This window comes from Dermacentor silvarum, chromosome 9, assembly GCF_013339745.2.
Source record: "Dermacentor silvarum isolate Dsil-2018 chromosome 9, BIME_Dsil_1.4, whole genome shotgun sequence".
In the NCBI taxonomy this organism is placed as follows: domain Eukaryota; kingdom Metazoa; phylum Arthropoda; class Arachnida; order Ixodida; family Ixodidae; genus Dermacentor; species Dermacentor silvarum.
In genome coordinates, this window is record NC_051162.1 from 145781393 (window position 1) to 145799249 (window position 17857).

Consider the following 17857-nt stretch of genomic DNA (forward strand, 5'->3'; position numbering starts at 1 on the left):
CGTTTTTTGGGATAATACATTTTTTTTTCTTTTCCCCATAATACGATCTGTTTGGATAATACGTTGGTGCTGCAAAGCAGATCGCGCTGCGCGTGCGCGCACATGGCTTCGCGTGGTGCTGTGATAGCGCTTGTTTACTTCTGCACTGATTTGTACCTGGATTTACTTGTTTGGTTTGACGGGCGGCTATAAAAAGATAGCCGCTACGAAATAAAGGGGTCTTGTTCTGGCAGCCTTCGTCTGGTGTGTGCCCCGGATGCTACGCTCCGTCCCCAGCACATTGTAGCAGTTGGATAATATGCTCATCGAATGATACACTTTATTTTCCGGTTCCTGTGCAGATCGCATCAATGAGATTCCACTGTATCTAAAGTGTGCGTAAACACACTTTGTTATATTGAGATTCAATATACATGGTCTTCTATGGGCGAGCTACAAAAAATAAAATACTTCGTTGTATCGAGAATTTTGTTATAATGAAGTTCATTATACCCAGGTTTAACTGTATAGGCTTCAAAACTGTCGCAAGACACCTAGATTTTTTTTTTTTTTTTTCATTCCCGAAGGAGATAAGCCGTGTGTTGAGACTTCTTTGAACTGACTGAAATATTGAAATACCTGAGCTGTAATCGTCGCAAGGCTACTGTGAATGACACATTCAGTGGCCAGAGAAAAACCCTCCTGCGTACCTGGAGGTTGGCCTTGCGTATACCCGTGCCGTGCCCAGCCATCAGACGCTCCAGGGTTGCCAGCTGCTCTCGCAGCCGCTGAATCCGGACGTGAGTGCCACGCACGGCAGACTTCTTGGTCAGCACCTCAGCCTTCAGGGCGTCCATGCGCTTGCCCTCGAGACGCAGGGCTTTCCTGCAAACACAGCGAGAGAAACACCTTCTGCATCACGATGTCACAACACACTAAACTCCTAGGATACGAAGCCAAAACTGACAGTAAGAAAGCGATTATTAAAAAAATGAGAAACGACCCTAATCCTTGACTTAGGTGTCTGCTAGTGGCACTTGCATCTCGGTGTCGGTGTACGCTCGTGTAAGGCGGGAAACCGAACTCGGAGGAGCGAGCGAACGGAACTGGCAAAAACCGCCACGCACAGAGGAGCGGGCAAGGGAGAAAACGAGGGCGCAACACAAAACGCTGGCGCGCATCTGGCGCGCGAGCGAGTGATGGAGCAAGTGCACGCTAGGAGAGGAAAAGCGAGAAAGGAGGGAGTGACGTCACGCCTCCGCTGAGTTAGGCAAGCGTTCCCTCTGTGTCAGGTGGTGTGTAGCTCTAATTAGCTTGCTTTTTAATTTTGATTAGTAATGAGCGGGTACCTCTGGTTTAAGTGTGACGTCACCGATGACGTCACTTCTTCGGTGACGTCACTTCTGGTCTTGGAGTTTCACGGGAACCTGTGCTGATGCGGTGGGTATCTCTGCAAGATTGTGTGCTTTGGCGCACGGCAATTAGACTTTCCTGAATTGTTTGTAATTATTCTTGACATTTAATTAGCTCTTTACTGTACTAAACCTGTGCTCTGATGTCATATCTATCATCAACCATAAGTAGAACCATCGTTATCTACCTGTTTTTTTTATGATTTATTTTTAATTTGGTCCCATCTCTGTGACAAACCGGAAGTTGCTGCGCAAAAAACAAAGAGTGTCACTCGATGCTCGTGCCACTAATAAATTGTTCAGCGTACTCTGGTGCTGGCCATAACATTTTTCTAGTGTTTGGAGGTCCCGAACCTTCACAAGAGAAAAAAAATTTTTTTCAATGAAAAGTTGAACATACCACGTTGGTATGCCTTTAACCTAGAACCGCCAACTCCCACTAGGTTCATTGTTGAACAGTGGAAAACCCACCTTTCTGTGTGTAGCGTATTCTCTAGAGCCTCGAGTGACCGCTTGGCCGAAGCTTGCTGTTTCAGACGTCGAGCCCGGTTGAGCTGCTGCTGTTTGGCAGCGTCAGGCTTGTCCCCGCCTATGACCGAGCGCAACTCTCGGCGAGCGATTTCAGCCTTGAGGCGACGGTACTCCAACTGCTGAGCCTGAGACAGCTTCATCACCGAGACAGGCGTGGCAGCTAGCGCCGGAGTCTCTGGCACACTCGGTGGCGGGGCTGGAACCTGAAACGGGACACATAAGGGATCACGTCTGCTCCAGAAAAAGGAAGCATGCGACAAACTTTTCCAGTAACTGCTCAATAAGCAAGTGAACTTGAAGAAAGGAAACCGAGGGGCCAAATTTTTATTAGTCACAATCATACGACGCCAACAGACAATTACATCAAGGAAAGCATGGGGAAATTATTTGTATTTTACTTGAAGTGAAGACATGACAAATAAATATAAATAAAAGTGGATGAAGAAACAACTGGCTGCATGCAGGTGGTACTATACAAACCCAAGTCTTTGCATTACGCATGGAATGCTCTTATCGACTGAGCTACCATGGTGCCCTTTACCCATTCACTCTCTCGGGTATTCGTGCTTGTACACACGAACTAACCCTAGGAGTGTTAGCCAGTGCGACCACTCACGACCATGGCAGTGGATGTAGAACATACTATCTACCATAGGCGTCACATAGTAGGCAACCTTTTGGGGTGAAGGCAACTAGGCACTAAACCCTGAAATGCTATACCTGAATGCATCAAAGCTGCCGGATTTGAGACCCTAGGTATGTAATGGATTAGAAGAAAGGAAATCGAGGGGCCCAAATTTTTATCAGCCACAATCACAGCAAGCCAACAGACAATGACGTCTTTTTTAATCCACTTTCATTTCTATTTATTTGCCATTTCTTCCCTTGAAAGGAAGGCGAGGATAAGAAAGTTGTTGGTCAATAAAAAAATGAAATGATGGGGTTTTACGTGCCAAAACCACGATATGATTTTGAGGCACGCCGTAGTGGGGGACTCTGGAATAATTTGGACCACCTGGGGTTTTTTAACGTGCACCTAAATCCATGTACATGGGTGTTTTCTGCATTTCGCCCCAATGGAAATGCGGCCAATGCCAGGGAAGGTTTTTGTCTTGCTAAAGCCTATTATGCTCCTAGTAAGTGTGCCAGCTTGCATAAACTCATTCCTATGCATGAATTTGCCTGCTGCAGGAGGCACAAGGCATCTGTCGTATTTACTCAACTCTGATGCACCCTCGATTGTAACAAGCACCAAATGTTTTGCTGCCAGACAGAAAATGCAGTGCCCTCAGCTGTAATGCACACTTCAATTTGCATACTTCTGCTGGCAATTTCGGTTTACCAGAAAAGTGCAAGCTTGTAAATACAGTCGAATCTCGATAATTCGAACTCGAAGGGGCCCGAAAATTTGTTCGAATTAAAGGAAGGACTTATTTTTGTAGTATTCGTGCCTCGGCCATAGCATGATGTACGAACGATGCGAGTCATGAAATGCGGCACGCAAGCACATAGCGAGCGAGGGCCACGAATCTTCTCACGCCGGCCAACGCTCGCTTCTCGATAACGGCAGAAAATGAAACTTCAGGAAGCGGGCGGCGCCGGCACGGCGACGGGTGCGCATGCGCGGGGATACCTTCGAAGGTGAGGGAGGAGGACGGCATAGAAGTGGATTTGGCCTTGGCAATGCCGTCGCTTCGGTGACTCCCCTTGCCCTCCCTCTCAACTCCTTCGTAGCTCCCCCACCTTCGACTGTCTCCGTGCACGCCCGCCGCCGTGCTGGCACCGCCACTCCCGCTGGCCTGGCGCCAGCTTAGCCCACTCCCTGAAGTTTCGTTTTCTGCCATTATCGGGAAGTTAGCCGGAATGGGCCTCCTCCGCTGCTTTTCCCTCTGCGCCGCAGCTGCAGCATTGGCCGAGATGTCGGCACGTACTTGAGTGTTCCGGCGCGATGGTGAAACGGCGACCTTGCATTTGAGAGTGAAATTTTCGCGACATTTTTTTTTTCATTTTCTTTTTCTCTGCGCAGCGTTGAGGGGTCTCTCCTAAGCTTTTGCTCTATGGCGGTGTTGGAGCAATGTCGGTCGGAGGCGCCGCCGCGTGATTTGGCACGCTGCTGAGGGCATTGTCGGTGTGCCGTATGTTCGAATTAACCGCCGCAAATGCTTTCGCGTTCGAATTACCAGGCGTTTTCGCCTATAGGAATACATATAACTTTGACGGGACCACAACGTCAGTTCGAATAAACCGGAAGTTCGAATTAAGCATGTTCGAATTAACGAGATTCGACTGTATAAACAAATAGGTGGTGTCGAAATTGAGCCATTTATGACGCACTTCCGGCTCTGAAATCGCTTCTGGTACATGCAGTTAGCAAAAAGGATGGTCTTTGAGATTAGCTTCCGACCCCCGAAAGAGCCAGTGCTGGTGCGTGGATCTGGACACCACCCATTAAAGATGATGTACAGCTAAACTTGACAGACGACTTGACTGAATCGGTCTGACAACACTGAGCTGGCACATGCGGACACTGGTGTGCACATGTGGAGATGCTCAATATTTTTGCTCCTGAGCTACGTAGGAGCAAGCTAGTGTGTGCTGGCGAGCATACATGAAATGTGGGCTTAAGAGTCGTAGGCACTGCTTGGAAAAACAAAGTTATGTGTGTCTTGGTGATGTTTTCAGCATCAAGCTCAACATTGTTACGGAGCGATTTGAGGAAGATGACTGTGCATGGAAATGTGACAAAGTTGAACTTGTGGCGGGCAAGTAGTGTGAGCTTCAAGTGCACCACCTTGCGTGTATGGCAGTGCGCCACTATACGTAAACAGTTTGTACATTTACGTTTCCGCCATACTCTTTCTTCCCATAAGATTATGTTCTACTTACCCTGCATATTGCAAACGTTCAGATCAGTTCAGTGCCAGTTCCATGCTCAAAAAAAGGTTGGCACCTTCTTGGATGCTTATGCCTTGGCAGGTTATATGGCACAAGGTAAGGCACAAAGCGCACTTCCAAATGCCCCGTACCTGAGCCTTCTGACGAGCCTCTTTGAGGAGCCTGTCGAGGCCAAGAGAGAAGCTGTTCTCAATGGCTGGCAAAGGTTCTTCTTCAAGTTCGTTCTCTTCATCTTCTTCCTCAGACGTTGTGTCCTCCATGCCGAGGTTGATGACCACAGGTTCCGTCTGAAAGAACAAGCAATGATGGTTTTGTGACCATGGCACGACAGTGATTCTGAAGCCTGTAATTAGAAAACACACTGCTAGCACACACATTTCCGAGATCAAGACTAACACTAGTGACACTAGTGACAAGTTCACTCTTGGGAGGACGTCCACGCAAGTTCACAGGAAGGGTGGAGGCTTGCAGTGATGAACAGCGGTAGTGTGATGTAGTGTGACGTATGTGACAGCGACCAGGCGATGTAGCTGTCAGCAGTGAAGAGGCATGACCAATATAACAAGGCTACATGACATCAAACGGCACTTCCCAACCTGAACTAGCAGTTGCCAGCCAGGCTTTTTATAAATTAAGCTTTTATAAATTAAGCTTAAGTTCAGCCCGCGACTTTTCACAATCGGCAACGAAGGTGGAATTTGAACCCACTCAAAATTTAGTGCGACGTGACGATGACCATGCGATGTCACACCAGATGTCACAGACATCACACCATGTGACAGGTAAAACAAGGAATGTCGCTGGAGCCAGCGTTTCGACAACAGAACTTGTTTTCGTCAGGGCAGCAACTGCTTTTCTTAGCAGCGTTCTGATGCAAGCGTAGCTCACTCTATTCCATCTTCAACGGGGGAGGACAAGAAAGAGTTGCGAGTGACGCTTATTTCACTTTGTCTTGAGCCTCAAACACACCATAATAGCTGTAAAGTACACTTGTCTCAGCATAAAGCACCACAGATCACAGTTCGCAGTGCATACAGTCACCTACCATTTTTGTTTCAACAAATGTGGCATCTGCAGCCTTTGGCACTTGTCTCCCCTTGGGCGTGGCAAAGATGGCAGGTGGGGTGGCCTTTGGCGGTACACCATTCGCGGAAGCTGTTCCATTGGTCTCTCTGGCCTCAACCAGTGGCTGCTGCACAAGGAACAAGGAAATGCAATGCAGGCAGGTTTAGCCTTTGCCACAGCAGTAGCCTCCCATCAAGTGAAATCAGCAAGTACATAGGTTAGTTTTACATTACGTTTGTTGATGTAGTTTCTTAAGGCACTGATAGCAGCAGCCTCTCATCACGCAAAAGTACTAAGTTAAATGATCTACTTTTAAATTATTTTGGTTGATGTACTTATTTAATGCATTGATGCACTTTCAGGACACAACCAAAAGCAACCAGTACCAAATCATAAAATAGCAACTAAAAAGCAATGACAACAAAACAAGACTGACCACAACTGCATCATGCCCCATGACAAATTGCATGCAAATGGTGGATTAGGCTCCTTTACAGCATCACTAACTACTTAACTGTTGACGACAAGTCAATTTAATGATGTTGAGGATTTCTAATCACATCCCCTTTGAAGTGGAATGGCAATAAATGATCAATTAGCCTGCCTGCGCTAGTCAGGTGTATACACTTATTGTAGTCTGGCATTTTGCCTATCTCTCCTTGATCTTTTTTTCTCATCTGACAATGTGTGCCCTCTGGTGCTGATGACGAGTTAACTCATTATGAATTTTCCACAAATGTTTGGAACTGCTCAGGACAATTAAAAGCAAAAAACTCTTCATCACTAAAAACATATGCTAAAAAAGTATTAATAGCATTTATGTTGTATTTTGTTGCTAGGCAGCCAAAAACAGCCTTACATTCTGAATTTCTGTCTGCAAACAGTGGGTTTTAAAAACAGTGCCGATATCGCGGGCTTCACATAAAGCTGTGAAGCACCGTGCTAGTTTTCTGTCGGTGATCATTCCAGTGACAATGATTATTTGCTGGACAATCAAAGTGATGAAGTTTTTGACTCTGAAGAATCAACAAGCATAGATGAGTCCAATAACTGGAGCCACTTAACCTAAACAATCTGCCTCCTGCATCTCCCAGGTTTGCATTCACTGGATCGCCTGCATACCGTGCAGTCAAGGTGCATTTCTGTAACTTCCTTTTTTTTTTCCATGTGTGTGCAAATAATGTTCGCACTATCTTGTAATTTCGCCAAATAAATACATAATACACAATGTCTTTGGCTTATTTTTTGACAAGAGCAGTAAAAGAGCTATAGGCATTTCTGGTATATATTTTCACAAATAAATGGCAGAAAAAATGCAGGTTAAAAAGAAATCTGCACTTATAAACAATTCTTCAATACTTCTCATGGCAGTTAAGAAGTTAAACTACAAACTACACGAACGTAACACAATATTTTTTTTCTGCAATTGATCAGCACGATATTAGCCAAGTGTCTTAACAACCTAGTGTCCTATCAAGCAACACAGACCAAGAAAATGGTATTTTTTCACAAACATTGAGCAAGAGCTAAGCAGAGGTAGGCGTTGTGGGGATGCACGACTGTCACGCGTCCCCTGATGTTGTTTTCCCTGCATGCTCCCGTAATCCGGCTTCGCCGCGTAGCTTTACGGCGGCGGAGTTGCAGCGTATTACGAGAGATGGCACTAGTGTTGTGCTGCTAACGCCACCTGATGGCAGGGGGTTAGGCGGGCGCAAAAGGGAGAACGCGGTTCCTCTCCGGGTTGTGATCGGTGGGCGATGCGGACGTCCCACGCGTGCGCCAGTCCCCGCTTCGTGAGACTGTCTCGCGTGGCTAGGAGCACGGCACCGGTATGGATGAACACGGATCGTTCGAACGGGCTACCGTTAGCATGACCGTACACGTGAACGACTAGGCGATGGTGTCATAGCATGGGGCGAACATATTCGCTCGCTATCAGTCACGGTGAGTCGGACTTCCTTGATTTGTCGCGTGCCCATGTGACTGTTCTATCCATAGTAATTCGGCTAGCGTGTATCATTGTATGAAAGGTGCAATAAATGACCTTTTGATTGTTTGCACTACTGTGTTGTCGTTCCTTTGTCCCAAGAGCACATGTGAGACCCCACAGCGTGCAACCTCCTTTTAAATTTATTAGAACAAAAACGTAGACCAATGTACCCTTGACCAAGTTTATGGACCATGGGATCAGAAAAGACGTAAAATTTCCATGCAGTTTGTGAATGTAGAAAGTACGCACATTGCTATAAATATGCCTTTCGTGCAAATTTTCTAATGCTGCTCTGCAAACATCTACAACGTGTAATTTGTCATTTTCATATACTATATTGCGTAACATATGTATAGAGGCGACTTAACAATACAAGGTGTCTCGTGTTTATGCTGATTTTTTAGTGGACACCAGCCTCAATGTTAAGCCTATCCATCCACTGTTGTGCATTATGTTACTGCGTTGTATACAGATAAATGAATGAAATGAAATTTTAAAAATAAATAAATCCTGGGTGTTGGCGGGAAAGCACAGGCAGTGCAGATGATGAATCACCGCTAAGAACAGGCAGCAAACAGACCTCTAGAACTTCCTAAGGGGGCCAGGACATGTTTATACAGCAGCTTCACTATCAGTGTTGTATCAGTTGCTCAGATTGGCAAACCTCTGCAAAGGATTTCTTTATTCATTGGGGCAAGTTCTCAGGATGTTTGTATGCACTGCAAGATGACTACAATGTTCATTACCACTCATGCGGTGCGGCCTGAGCATGTTCCTTGCCTCTCTTATGTATGCTGTCTGCTCCGAATGAACTTTAGTTGCGATTTAGTGCTTGTCTTGTGTCTACTCTTCTTTACTTCTGTTTAAAATGAGTGCTAATAAAGCCTGCCACTATGAGCCAACTAGCCCAGCAATATATTCAAGTTTTCAGTTGTGGATAGTACAGGAAACCAATAATACTAATTAATCCCTACACTGATTATCACTCAAAAAACATCGTTTTTTGCATAAATGAACTCTCTGCGCCAGAAATAAAGGTGTACAAGTTGTTCTAATTATTGCTTCATGCGGAATGGTGTTTGGATTTCGTGGGGTTGAGCAACAATCAGCACAGCAGCAAGAAAAAGGAAAAAAAGGAGGCAGGTGCCTAACCGTGGCAAGAGTAGAGGCATTGTTCAGTGGGGACAAGGGCGTCCGGTGGTTAGTGCGCTGCTGCTGTTGGGGCAACTGTTGCTGCTGCTGCTGCTGTTGTTGAATCTGCTGAACCTGATGGGCTTCAGGTGTCTTCGGTTTGCGCCGCCTCTTCTGCAGCACCGCTTGCAGCAGCTGAGCGCGCAGAGCCTCCTCGTCCTCTTCATCGCTCCCAGCTGCCACTTCTGCAAGAAGACGGGCATGGTGGGACATGGATTCACAATGCATGTAAAACAGCATTCTCACTGCAATGCCGCCACCCCAGAAGAAGAAGGAGCAACTATGATAATTTGCATTGGTTGATTTGAAGCACTCTTTTGCTTTGCAGCTGTGAAAGCATGCTCGTTTCATAAATTAGATGCATGATTTCATGTTCTACTGGTTGATTCAAATTTAGCCTCTCTTTATTTCCCAAACATGTGACCCCATGACCAAATGAAAAAAAAAATTTTCCTTTAGAGCAGGAACAGAGTAGCTCTGAATTAACAAGTGTTGTTGCCTGCTCTGTGCTTAAGTGCATATAAAAAAATTTACATGAGCCATTCATCACATTGCTAGCATGTAATGCCTTCCGCATTCCACCTGTGGCACAATGCACGTTTTTCTTTTTCTTTTTAAGAACATTTCTCAGCAGTCATGGGGCACCAGAGTTTAATAAGCCTTGATTTTAAGAGTTCCACAGCGTGCACTGAAAACCCCTGCAGATAAACAGGGCTAGCGACAGGACAGCCACAGTACCTAGAGTGGGCGTCTGGGTCCCATCGTCACTGTCCACTTCCATCTCGACCGACTCGTAGTTGTCGACACTCTGCTGTCCATTTGGCAGTGGAATGCTCTGCGTAGAGAAGACCCCCAGAGGATTTGTGAAGCAATTTATAACACAGATGCGCATGTCATTGCAAGGAACTCCTTGGCCAGGCTGAATAAAAGACTAAAAAGACAGACGCTTTACAGTCACGAACATTCAACCAATCTGTGGTCACTCCAGTCAAGAGCTATTTCGCACATTTTGGATGCCTCACATACAATGCACTCAGGTAAACAAATGCATGTAGTAAAGGTTGTGGGTCCTTTGCCGTAGGCCTTTAGACCTAACAAAAGGAAGTTCGAATTCATCACCCCCCCCCCCCCCCTTTTGGTGACAGGGTCAACGATCCCACATTAGTGGTGAGGGATCAGTAGGTAATTACCCCTGCATTCAAGTGCATCACGCACACTCAATTATCATGCAGAGAGAGAGAGCCAAGAAATTGCTTGTATACTTAGTGCGTCACGCCGCCTATTCTGCACGCTTGAGAGATGAGCTGCTTACCACATTTTAAGTGATTTATTTAAGAAAAATTGCTTTATTTCTGAGGCTCTCAACATCACTTGTGTACAGTGTGGTAGCGCTCGAAGCACTCTCCTGGGTGGAGGCCAGGATTTGCCATAAAAACCCGCGTATAATACGAGGTTCTTTTCTAAATTTTACCATGTAAAATTTCTGCCTCGTATTATATGCGGATCCCAAAGTTTTCAGCCTAAAATTTGCAGTTTTGGGTTCGCTTTTGCTCACCGCTATCATCACCAAGACTCTCAGCGGAGTATGCGTCATCTTGCGGTGGCGTCGGTAGGCTGCTGCTGCTTTCAACGGGCGCCATTTTGACCGCGCTAAGAATCGGTACGTTCGCTAGTCTATTTCGCACGATGTTGGGACCGCGACGGTAGTACCCAACTGCCTTTAAAAGGAAAGTTATTTTAGCTGCCGAGGCCATCGGAAATTGCGCTGTAGGGCGGCACTTTGGCGTCCCGAGGGCAACGTTCACGGCTCGGATGACATCCCAGTTGCAAAGTTGGTTCTTTATTCTATGGTTGCAACGACGGCAGAGAAGCGCATTTGGCCTTGGCAATGCCGTCGCTTCGGTGGCAGTGGCTCCCCTCGCCAGTTGGCCCGCCAGTGCGGCGCCAACTTAGCCCTTTTCCTGAAGTTTCGTTTTCTGCTGTTGTCGGGAAGTTGGCCGAGACGTCGGCTCATACACACGTGTTCCGGCGCGACGGTGAAACGACGACCTTGCTATTGAGAGTGAAATTGCCGCCGCATTTTTTTTTTTTCTCCGCATGGCGTTGAGTCTATCCTAAGGTTTTGCTCTATGGCGGTGTCGGAAAAATGCCGATCGGAGGTGCAAGCGCATGATTTGGAGCGCTGCTGAGGGCATTGTCGGTGCGCCGTATGTTCGAATTAACCGTCGCAAATGCTTTCACGTTCGAATTACCGGGCATTTTCGGCCATAGGAACACACATAACTTTGACGGGACTACAGCGTCAGTTCAAATTAAGCATGTTCGAATTAACGAGATTAGATTGTAAATGCTTTCTGTGGGTTTTCCTCGCTCGCATTATATGCGGATGAAAACATTTTTTTTCGTTATTGCTATCCCCAAATAACACCTCGTATTATATGCGGGTCCATATTATACGCGGGTTTTTACGGTGCACTGCAGGTCTGTAGTGTCCTCACTGTCGCTTTCTACTAAAGTGCTTTCATCCTCAGCTGACCTTCTGAAGGTGAAATACATTCATCCACGGCACTGAGATCTTCTTTTGATTGAATGAACTCACGCGAGTTTCATCCATAAAACACATGCACAGAAAACACAGCCAACCTGCCACCGCTTCAAGCCAGGAATTGTGCGAAAATACGCTGAAGTGTCTAAGAAAAAGTGCTGCCTTTGTATGGAGGCATTGCAAAGTGCATTTAGTAGTTGAAAAAGCCCCCAATAGCTGGCGCTGCAACACAAATAACTGGTAAACGCAAGCACGCGTGCGTCAGGCACTTCCGACATTTGGCCTTACCGATATATTCGCCTGGCGGGAGGGTCCCAACACAGAACTGCAAAGGGTTAAAGGGACACTAACCCCTCGAGTCATGAATTAGGCTGCACTGACAATAAACGCCTGAAAATCCAAATTTTATTCGAAGGTGCTGCAGAGTCTCTTGCAAGAAAAATTTTGTCTTTGTTTGCACTTTTTAGGTGGAAGGCATTGCAATTATGGTGCAGGTGTTGGCAACCTTGGCACTGGCAGGAGTGACCCCGACAAAATAGTGAGCGCCGAAGGCTGTGACACAGCAAAGCGAGAAACCTTATGTTACATGCGCCCCGGTGACACGGGCCAACCACCGACTAGCGCAACGCTGTGTACATAACAGGCAACAAAATAAAAAGGCCCCCACCCCCTCACTTTAGCGACTAAGCTATTATGACAGCCCCCCTCACCGTAGCGAGTACCAAATAAACAAACAAACCACTTACGTCTAGAGGCAGCGTGGGTGCCATGACACCATCGCCGACAGTCAACAACGAAGCTGTACCCAGAAGGCCAGCGCCTGGAGCGTGACCCTTAGTGGCAGAGTCTTCTTCGCCCCCATTAGCTTGCGCGTAGGCCGCCCGCTTCCGCTTGAGCATGCGCAGGTACTCGCGCTTGATGGCCTTGAAGGCCTCCCAGTTGTCGTAGCACGGGTGGCGCTTCCACTTGTGGTAGGCACGGTCCTTGCGCCGCATCTGCTGCGTCAGCTCCCGGTCATACCAGGGATGCCGGTGGCCTTTCTTCAGCTGTCGGGGGCAAGCAAGAGGCACAGCAGGCCATGAGTAGGATGATGATGATGATATGTGGTTTTTTGTGGCGCAAGGGCCAGGTATGGCCAAAGAGCGCCATGACTGATAATGTTGTGTTAAGCGCTGATTGATTAGTTGCGATGATAGGATGTAACATGGCTGTAAAGTGGCCTAAAATCAATCGCTATCGTAGTAGCATAAAACGATATATAGTATAAAAATATGATAGTGATATGTGGGGTGGTCTATGGGTACAGTACGAATGACAAGTGATCATGAGGCTAAAATGCAAGAGAATGAAAATAGCACGTATGCCTCCTTAAGGCCTTTGAGCCCAAAGGCTGTGAGGCAGGTGCTTTCTTTAACGCAGCTACCGCAGCAGAAACCTCTCTTAAGAGGCCGTGCTACTGGATTGCCTGGGGCTATAACATGAAAACTGTGTACATCTTTTAAGAATTCCAACAATGATTGATATTTAAACAGAGGTTCTATACCTAAGATCATTAGAGGATGAAGTGGAATTTGCTGCCGGTGTGGTAATGGAAAATGCTTTTTCCGATTAGCGTTCAATTCAGTGCATTGCAGCAGGATGTGAAGCACGGTAAGTGGCTCACCACATTTATCACACGTGGGTGAATCACCACCGGACAAGAGGTAAGCGTGTGTACTGTATGTGTGTCCTATCCTAAGTCTGCAAAGTGTTACTTCTGTGCGGCGGTTCTTTGATACCGGCGGCCAGTTGCCAAGATACGGCTTGATAACATGCAGTTTATTTTCTGTTGCTCTATCCCACAACCGCTGCCAATAAGCCCTCAGCTTTTTCTTTAGGGTGGGCTTGAGGTCCATTACAGGGACAGTCCATGAGTAGGATGATGCTCGCGCAACCAAAAGCCGAGAATGGGTGCAACCAAAGAAAGCCGTTTGCTTTTGAAAAAGCACCCCAAGAGGATGGCTATACCTGCTGCTTTTCCTGGACTTCCTGTATGGGACGGTCTGCCTCGAGCAAGTCGTACGGCAGCACCTCCAGCGGAAGCACCGATGCATTGTCAGCCTCATCCGGAGGAACTGCACAAATCAATCAATAGCAATGTTCCCACAACACTCACATGAATAAACTAGAACCATTCCCCTGTGGGACTGTGGTCAAAACACACATTCAAAAGCCTATACAAGCACATACAGTCGACTCTGCTTTACTTGACCACAGTTAATTCGACTTTTCTCTTAATTCGAAAGCACTGGAAAGGCCCGGGGAGAACCTTACATTGCTATGGGGGAAAAACTCATTTATAGTTGGAATGCGAAAGCATGCCGCTCTGGTTAATTCGACCCCACTGGCATCCCCTTGTGCATGAACCGGCTACTAAGGTATGAAAAACGAGAAATTCGGCAGATGGTGCTACTGCTTCCCTAGGCGTTAAGCTGTTTTACTTCTATTTTCAGACCTTTAAGCACTTGAAGTCTCGTTTCAGTTCATCACTGAGGCAGTGTTTCAACATGCTAGCGATTGTTGCTTCATGACGGTGGAGTCCTGCTTCAAGAGCCAGATGCAGAAAGACGTTATAGAGTGCCTCGGGCAATAAACAAAATATCTCAATCTGTTGATCTTGCCAGTTTTTGTAAATTTCACCTATCGGATAATTTGACCATACCTTGTGGTCCTGCAAGGGTTGAATTAATGGGTGTCAACCGTACATAATGGTTCGATGCCTGTCAACCTGAGAACTGTATTGTAGAACGAAAATGTATTATTAGTACAGCTCAAATTACTTTTCTTCTTAAGGTCCGTCTAGCCTCTTGGCACAGTTCGGCGCAATTGGCGCAGCAATCGCATTACTAGTATCAGTTCGTCAAATGCATCCTTTGATCTTATGCGCAAGAAGCAACCATTTTTGTGCTGTCTCTGATCACAAAGAGAGTACTTCATACAGTCATTAAAAGCCAACTGCAGCAAAATTTCACTAGGGAAAAATTGCTTACAAATAAGTAGTTCATACTATCGAAGCAATCTTGGCAAAGCTGCAGGTTTGGCAATCGGGGTCCGATTTTTTTATTAACAGCCTTTCAAAGGCACCTTGATAGACAAGGCATACACCTGGCGGTAAGCTGATACAACACAGATTCGAGAACATGGCCTTCGAGATTTTTGCGTTCGCCACGGGTGTCACCTCTGAAGTCACAACGGGAAGCCCAGCTGATTTTCACCATTCTGGATTCTGTGTTCTTTTCAGTGAGCGATAATGGCATTTTTAAAAAAAGTTTTCGCATCCAAAATGTACAATAAATTAGCTTTTCGTAAGGCATATGCTCATATCTCAAATGTGAAATGTTACACAATGGCTGCTCTATATCTATGCCATCTGAAACTAGGCTTTATGAGCCGTAAAAAACATGATTGCAGTTGACCTTTATTAGACCAGTAATAAGCAACTTGTAAAAGGTGTCTGAAGTACCACTTCCATCAGGGAAATTTCAACAAGTTCCCGATGACCACACTGCCATCATTTTATCTAATAAACGAAATCAATGAAATCAATTTTTTTTTTAAGCTGGTCATTACCTGCATTCTTCTCCTCTTGTACTTCAGGGGGTTTTGCACTTCTGATTGATTCCAGAGCTTTGCGCCGGAGTTCAACGAGATCAGCATCCTGCAACAATCAAAGGAAAAGAATCTGTTTCCTCCAATTCACAACACAGGGGCCTGAAGGTACAGGAGAGGCTAGCCACAGTGAATATGTGCACAGTTGAGAAGCAGACACAACGAAGACCTCGCCAAAACTACAGGACTAAAAATGAAATTTTAATTCTGGAGTCTTACTTGCCAAAAAACACTGATCTGATTATGAGGTCGACCGTATTAATTTTGAGCACAGAGAGTTCTTTACTGTGCAGACAACGCACAGTAGACGAGAGTTTTTTGTATTCCATCCCCATCCAAATGCGGCCACCACGGCAACCGAGTTACCCTGACAGGTAAAAATCTATGATCGCAAGTTCATGCATGACTGAATAGCTCTACAAAGAACTTTAAGACATTGTTCAGCAGAACTTGGCAAACATGTAAACATAAGGTTAAAGGCACATTCACGCTACTATTGAGTCGACAAAGCCACGTGACCAAGTCGGTCGCTGACGGTCGCAAATGGTCACTTTGGGCATGCAGGCTTTGTTCATTCGATACACAATAACTTTGACTGCTGCAATCCAGACGCACTAGCATGAAATGCATCCACCATGCAGCCTGCAGACACACCGGCACCCAGATTTAAAAAGAAAAAGAAATAAAATTATGAAAGATAACATCATGAAAACAGCTTCATTACGTGTTTCCTGAGTATGCGATACAACTTTTCCAATACAACTCAGTTCCTTAAAACAAGTACAGGAAAACCTAGACAACTTCGACGCTCGTTAATTTGTAAAATTCAATCGTCATCGTCATTAGTGAGAACCACAAGACATATGGCAACAAAATGCATGCTTCGTGCTTTTATATTGTTGCATTTACCGTTGTGCTTAACACCGTGCTGGCCATGTGCCTTCAGAATTGCGTGGTCACTGTCCAATGACTGCATCTATAGTGACCACAGATTCTTCTGCAGCGGTTGCAGCAAACAGCAGTTTCATTTTGATTCAGTGCAAGGTGCGCACAATGTCACAAACAGTGCGGCAGCTGTCGATGATACCGTAGCCCGCATGCACGAACATGATTGTTCGAATGTGCCACCGTTTGAGTGACTGTACACGCGAACAATTAGGCATTGGTGTCCAGCATGGCGGCGAACATATTTGCTCGCTATCCGGTCACAGTAAGTCACACTTCCTCGATTTGTCGTGCGCCCATTGGCATATTCCATTGGTAATACTAATTTGGCTGGCTAGACTGGTGCATAAAGGGCGCAATGAATGCCCTTGCAATTGTTTGCACTACTGTATTGTCGCTCATTTGTGCCAAAAGCACAGTTGAGACCCCACACAATAACGCCTAGTTAATTTGTTAACCCCCCTCTCAAACTTTGCAATAGTGCTCAGCGACTATCACTCGAAAGTGCCATATGCCATCAATTGCATCATTTAAAAAACTGAAGCTTGTGAGACCATGACGTGTGAATGCACAAAGCATGCACCAGCGACCCCAGGCAATGCTGCAAGATTGACACCAATAAAACAGCAGTTTAAAGTTACAACTGTACGCCATAACTTTTTTCATTCTTTCAAGCTTCCACTGCACCGAATTTGATAACTTTTAATGTATTAGAAAAAAGCAAAGTTCAAGTCAGCCCTCTGATGAGAACAGGTTTTTGAATCGGGCCATCAATACTTTTTTTTAATTGCTGAAAGTCACACACACACAACAAAGAAAGAAAAAAAGAGAACAGTAAGCTAACAACATTGTAATAAAAAAATATTGCAAATTCTGTAAGCTGAACTTTCTGAGATATCTGAAGCGAACGACTAAAGTACCATACACCACTTCCAATTTGTGTGTAGGAGTTCTGTAAAACCTCCGTAAGCACTGTAACACTTTCCCATAAGCCATAAAATCGTACACCACATTTGTCCACTTCAGATGCTTTCTCAAACACAGTTTACAGAACTGGGACATCTGCTTTTGCTAGAGCTATGCACTTGTGAACTTTGTGTTTCAATTTGTTGTAAACTTGCCAATTTTCAACCCACTAACACTTACATAACACAATGATATTTTATTGCCATTAAAGAGATGGAGGTGGCTGCAGATTATAGTCACCCCTCAAAGCAGCTTGACAGTAGCCCATAGAACCCTCTGCACAAAGCCATCAGCGACATCATCATATGCCCAACACTACGAGGCCCTAAATCAAAATTTCGCCTCCCATAGTCAAGTATAATCCAGCTTTCTCTCTTAAATGCAACAAACTTCATTCAAATCAGCTAAGCGGGCGACTGATGAGATCACTACTGGGTGTCACCAGTATTTGATTATAGAAATCGGCATTGGCCCAGAGGCAAAGCCTCCACTTAAAGGCCAACTGCTACAATATTTCACTTTGACGAAGTTGGTTATAAATGAGAAGCATATACATGATTGGAACAACCTTGGCAAAGCTGAAGGGCTGTTAGATGTCTCAGTTATTTATTATCAGCCTTTAAGTAACACACAGGCAGACGACATGTGCACCTGGTGGTTAGTGCATACAACGTAATTGCCAGGATGTCG

General features: G+C 45.6%; 1 protein-coding gene across 1 annotated transcript in view; it reads right to left on the minus strand.

Moving 5' to 3' along the window:
* Positions 1 to 17857, minus strand: part of LOC119464492 (uncharacterized) — a 78042-nt gene that overhangs the window by 44102 nt on the left and 16083 nt on the right. The window contains exons 5-13 of the mRNA XM_037725489.1: positions 15218 to 15305; positions 13616 to 13722; positions 12355 to 12654; positions 9802 to 9898; positions 9025 to 9248; positions 5863 to 6009; positions 4949 to 5104; positions 1863 to 2125; positions 690 to 864 (exon numbers count right to left, since the gene is read on the minus strand). Coding sequence (XP_037581417.1) covers positions 690 to 864; positions 1863 to 2125; positions 4949 to 5104; positions 5863 to 6009; positions 9025 to 9248; positions 9802 to 9898; positions 12355 to 12654; positions 13616 to 13722; positions 15218 to 15305 — 1557 coding nt within the window. The remainder of the gene's footprint in view (positions 1 to 689; positions 865 to 1862; positions 2126 to 4948; positions 5105 to 5862; positions 6010 to 9024; positions 9249 to 9801; positions 9899 to 12354; positions 12655 to 13615; positions 13723 to 15217; positions 15306 to 17857) is intronic.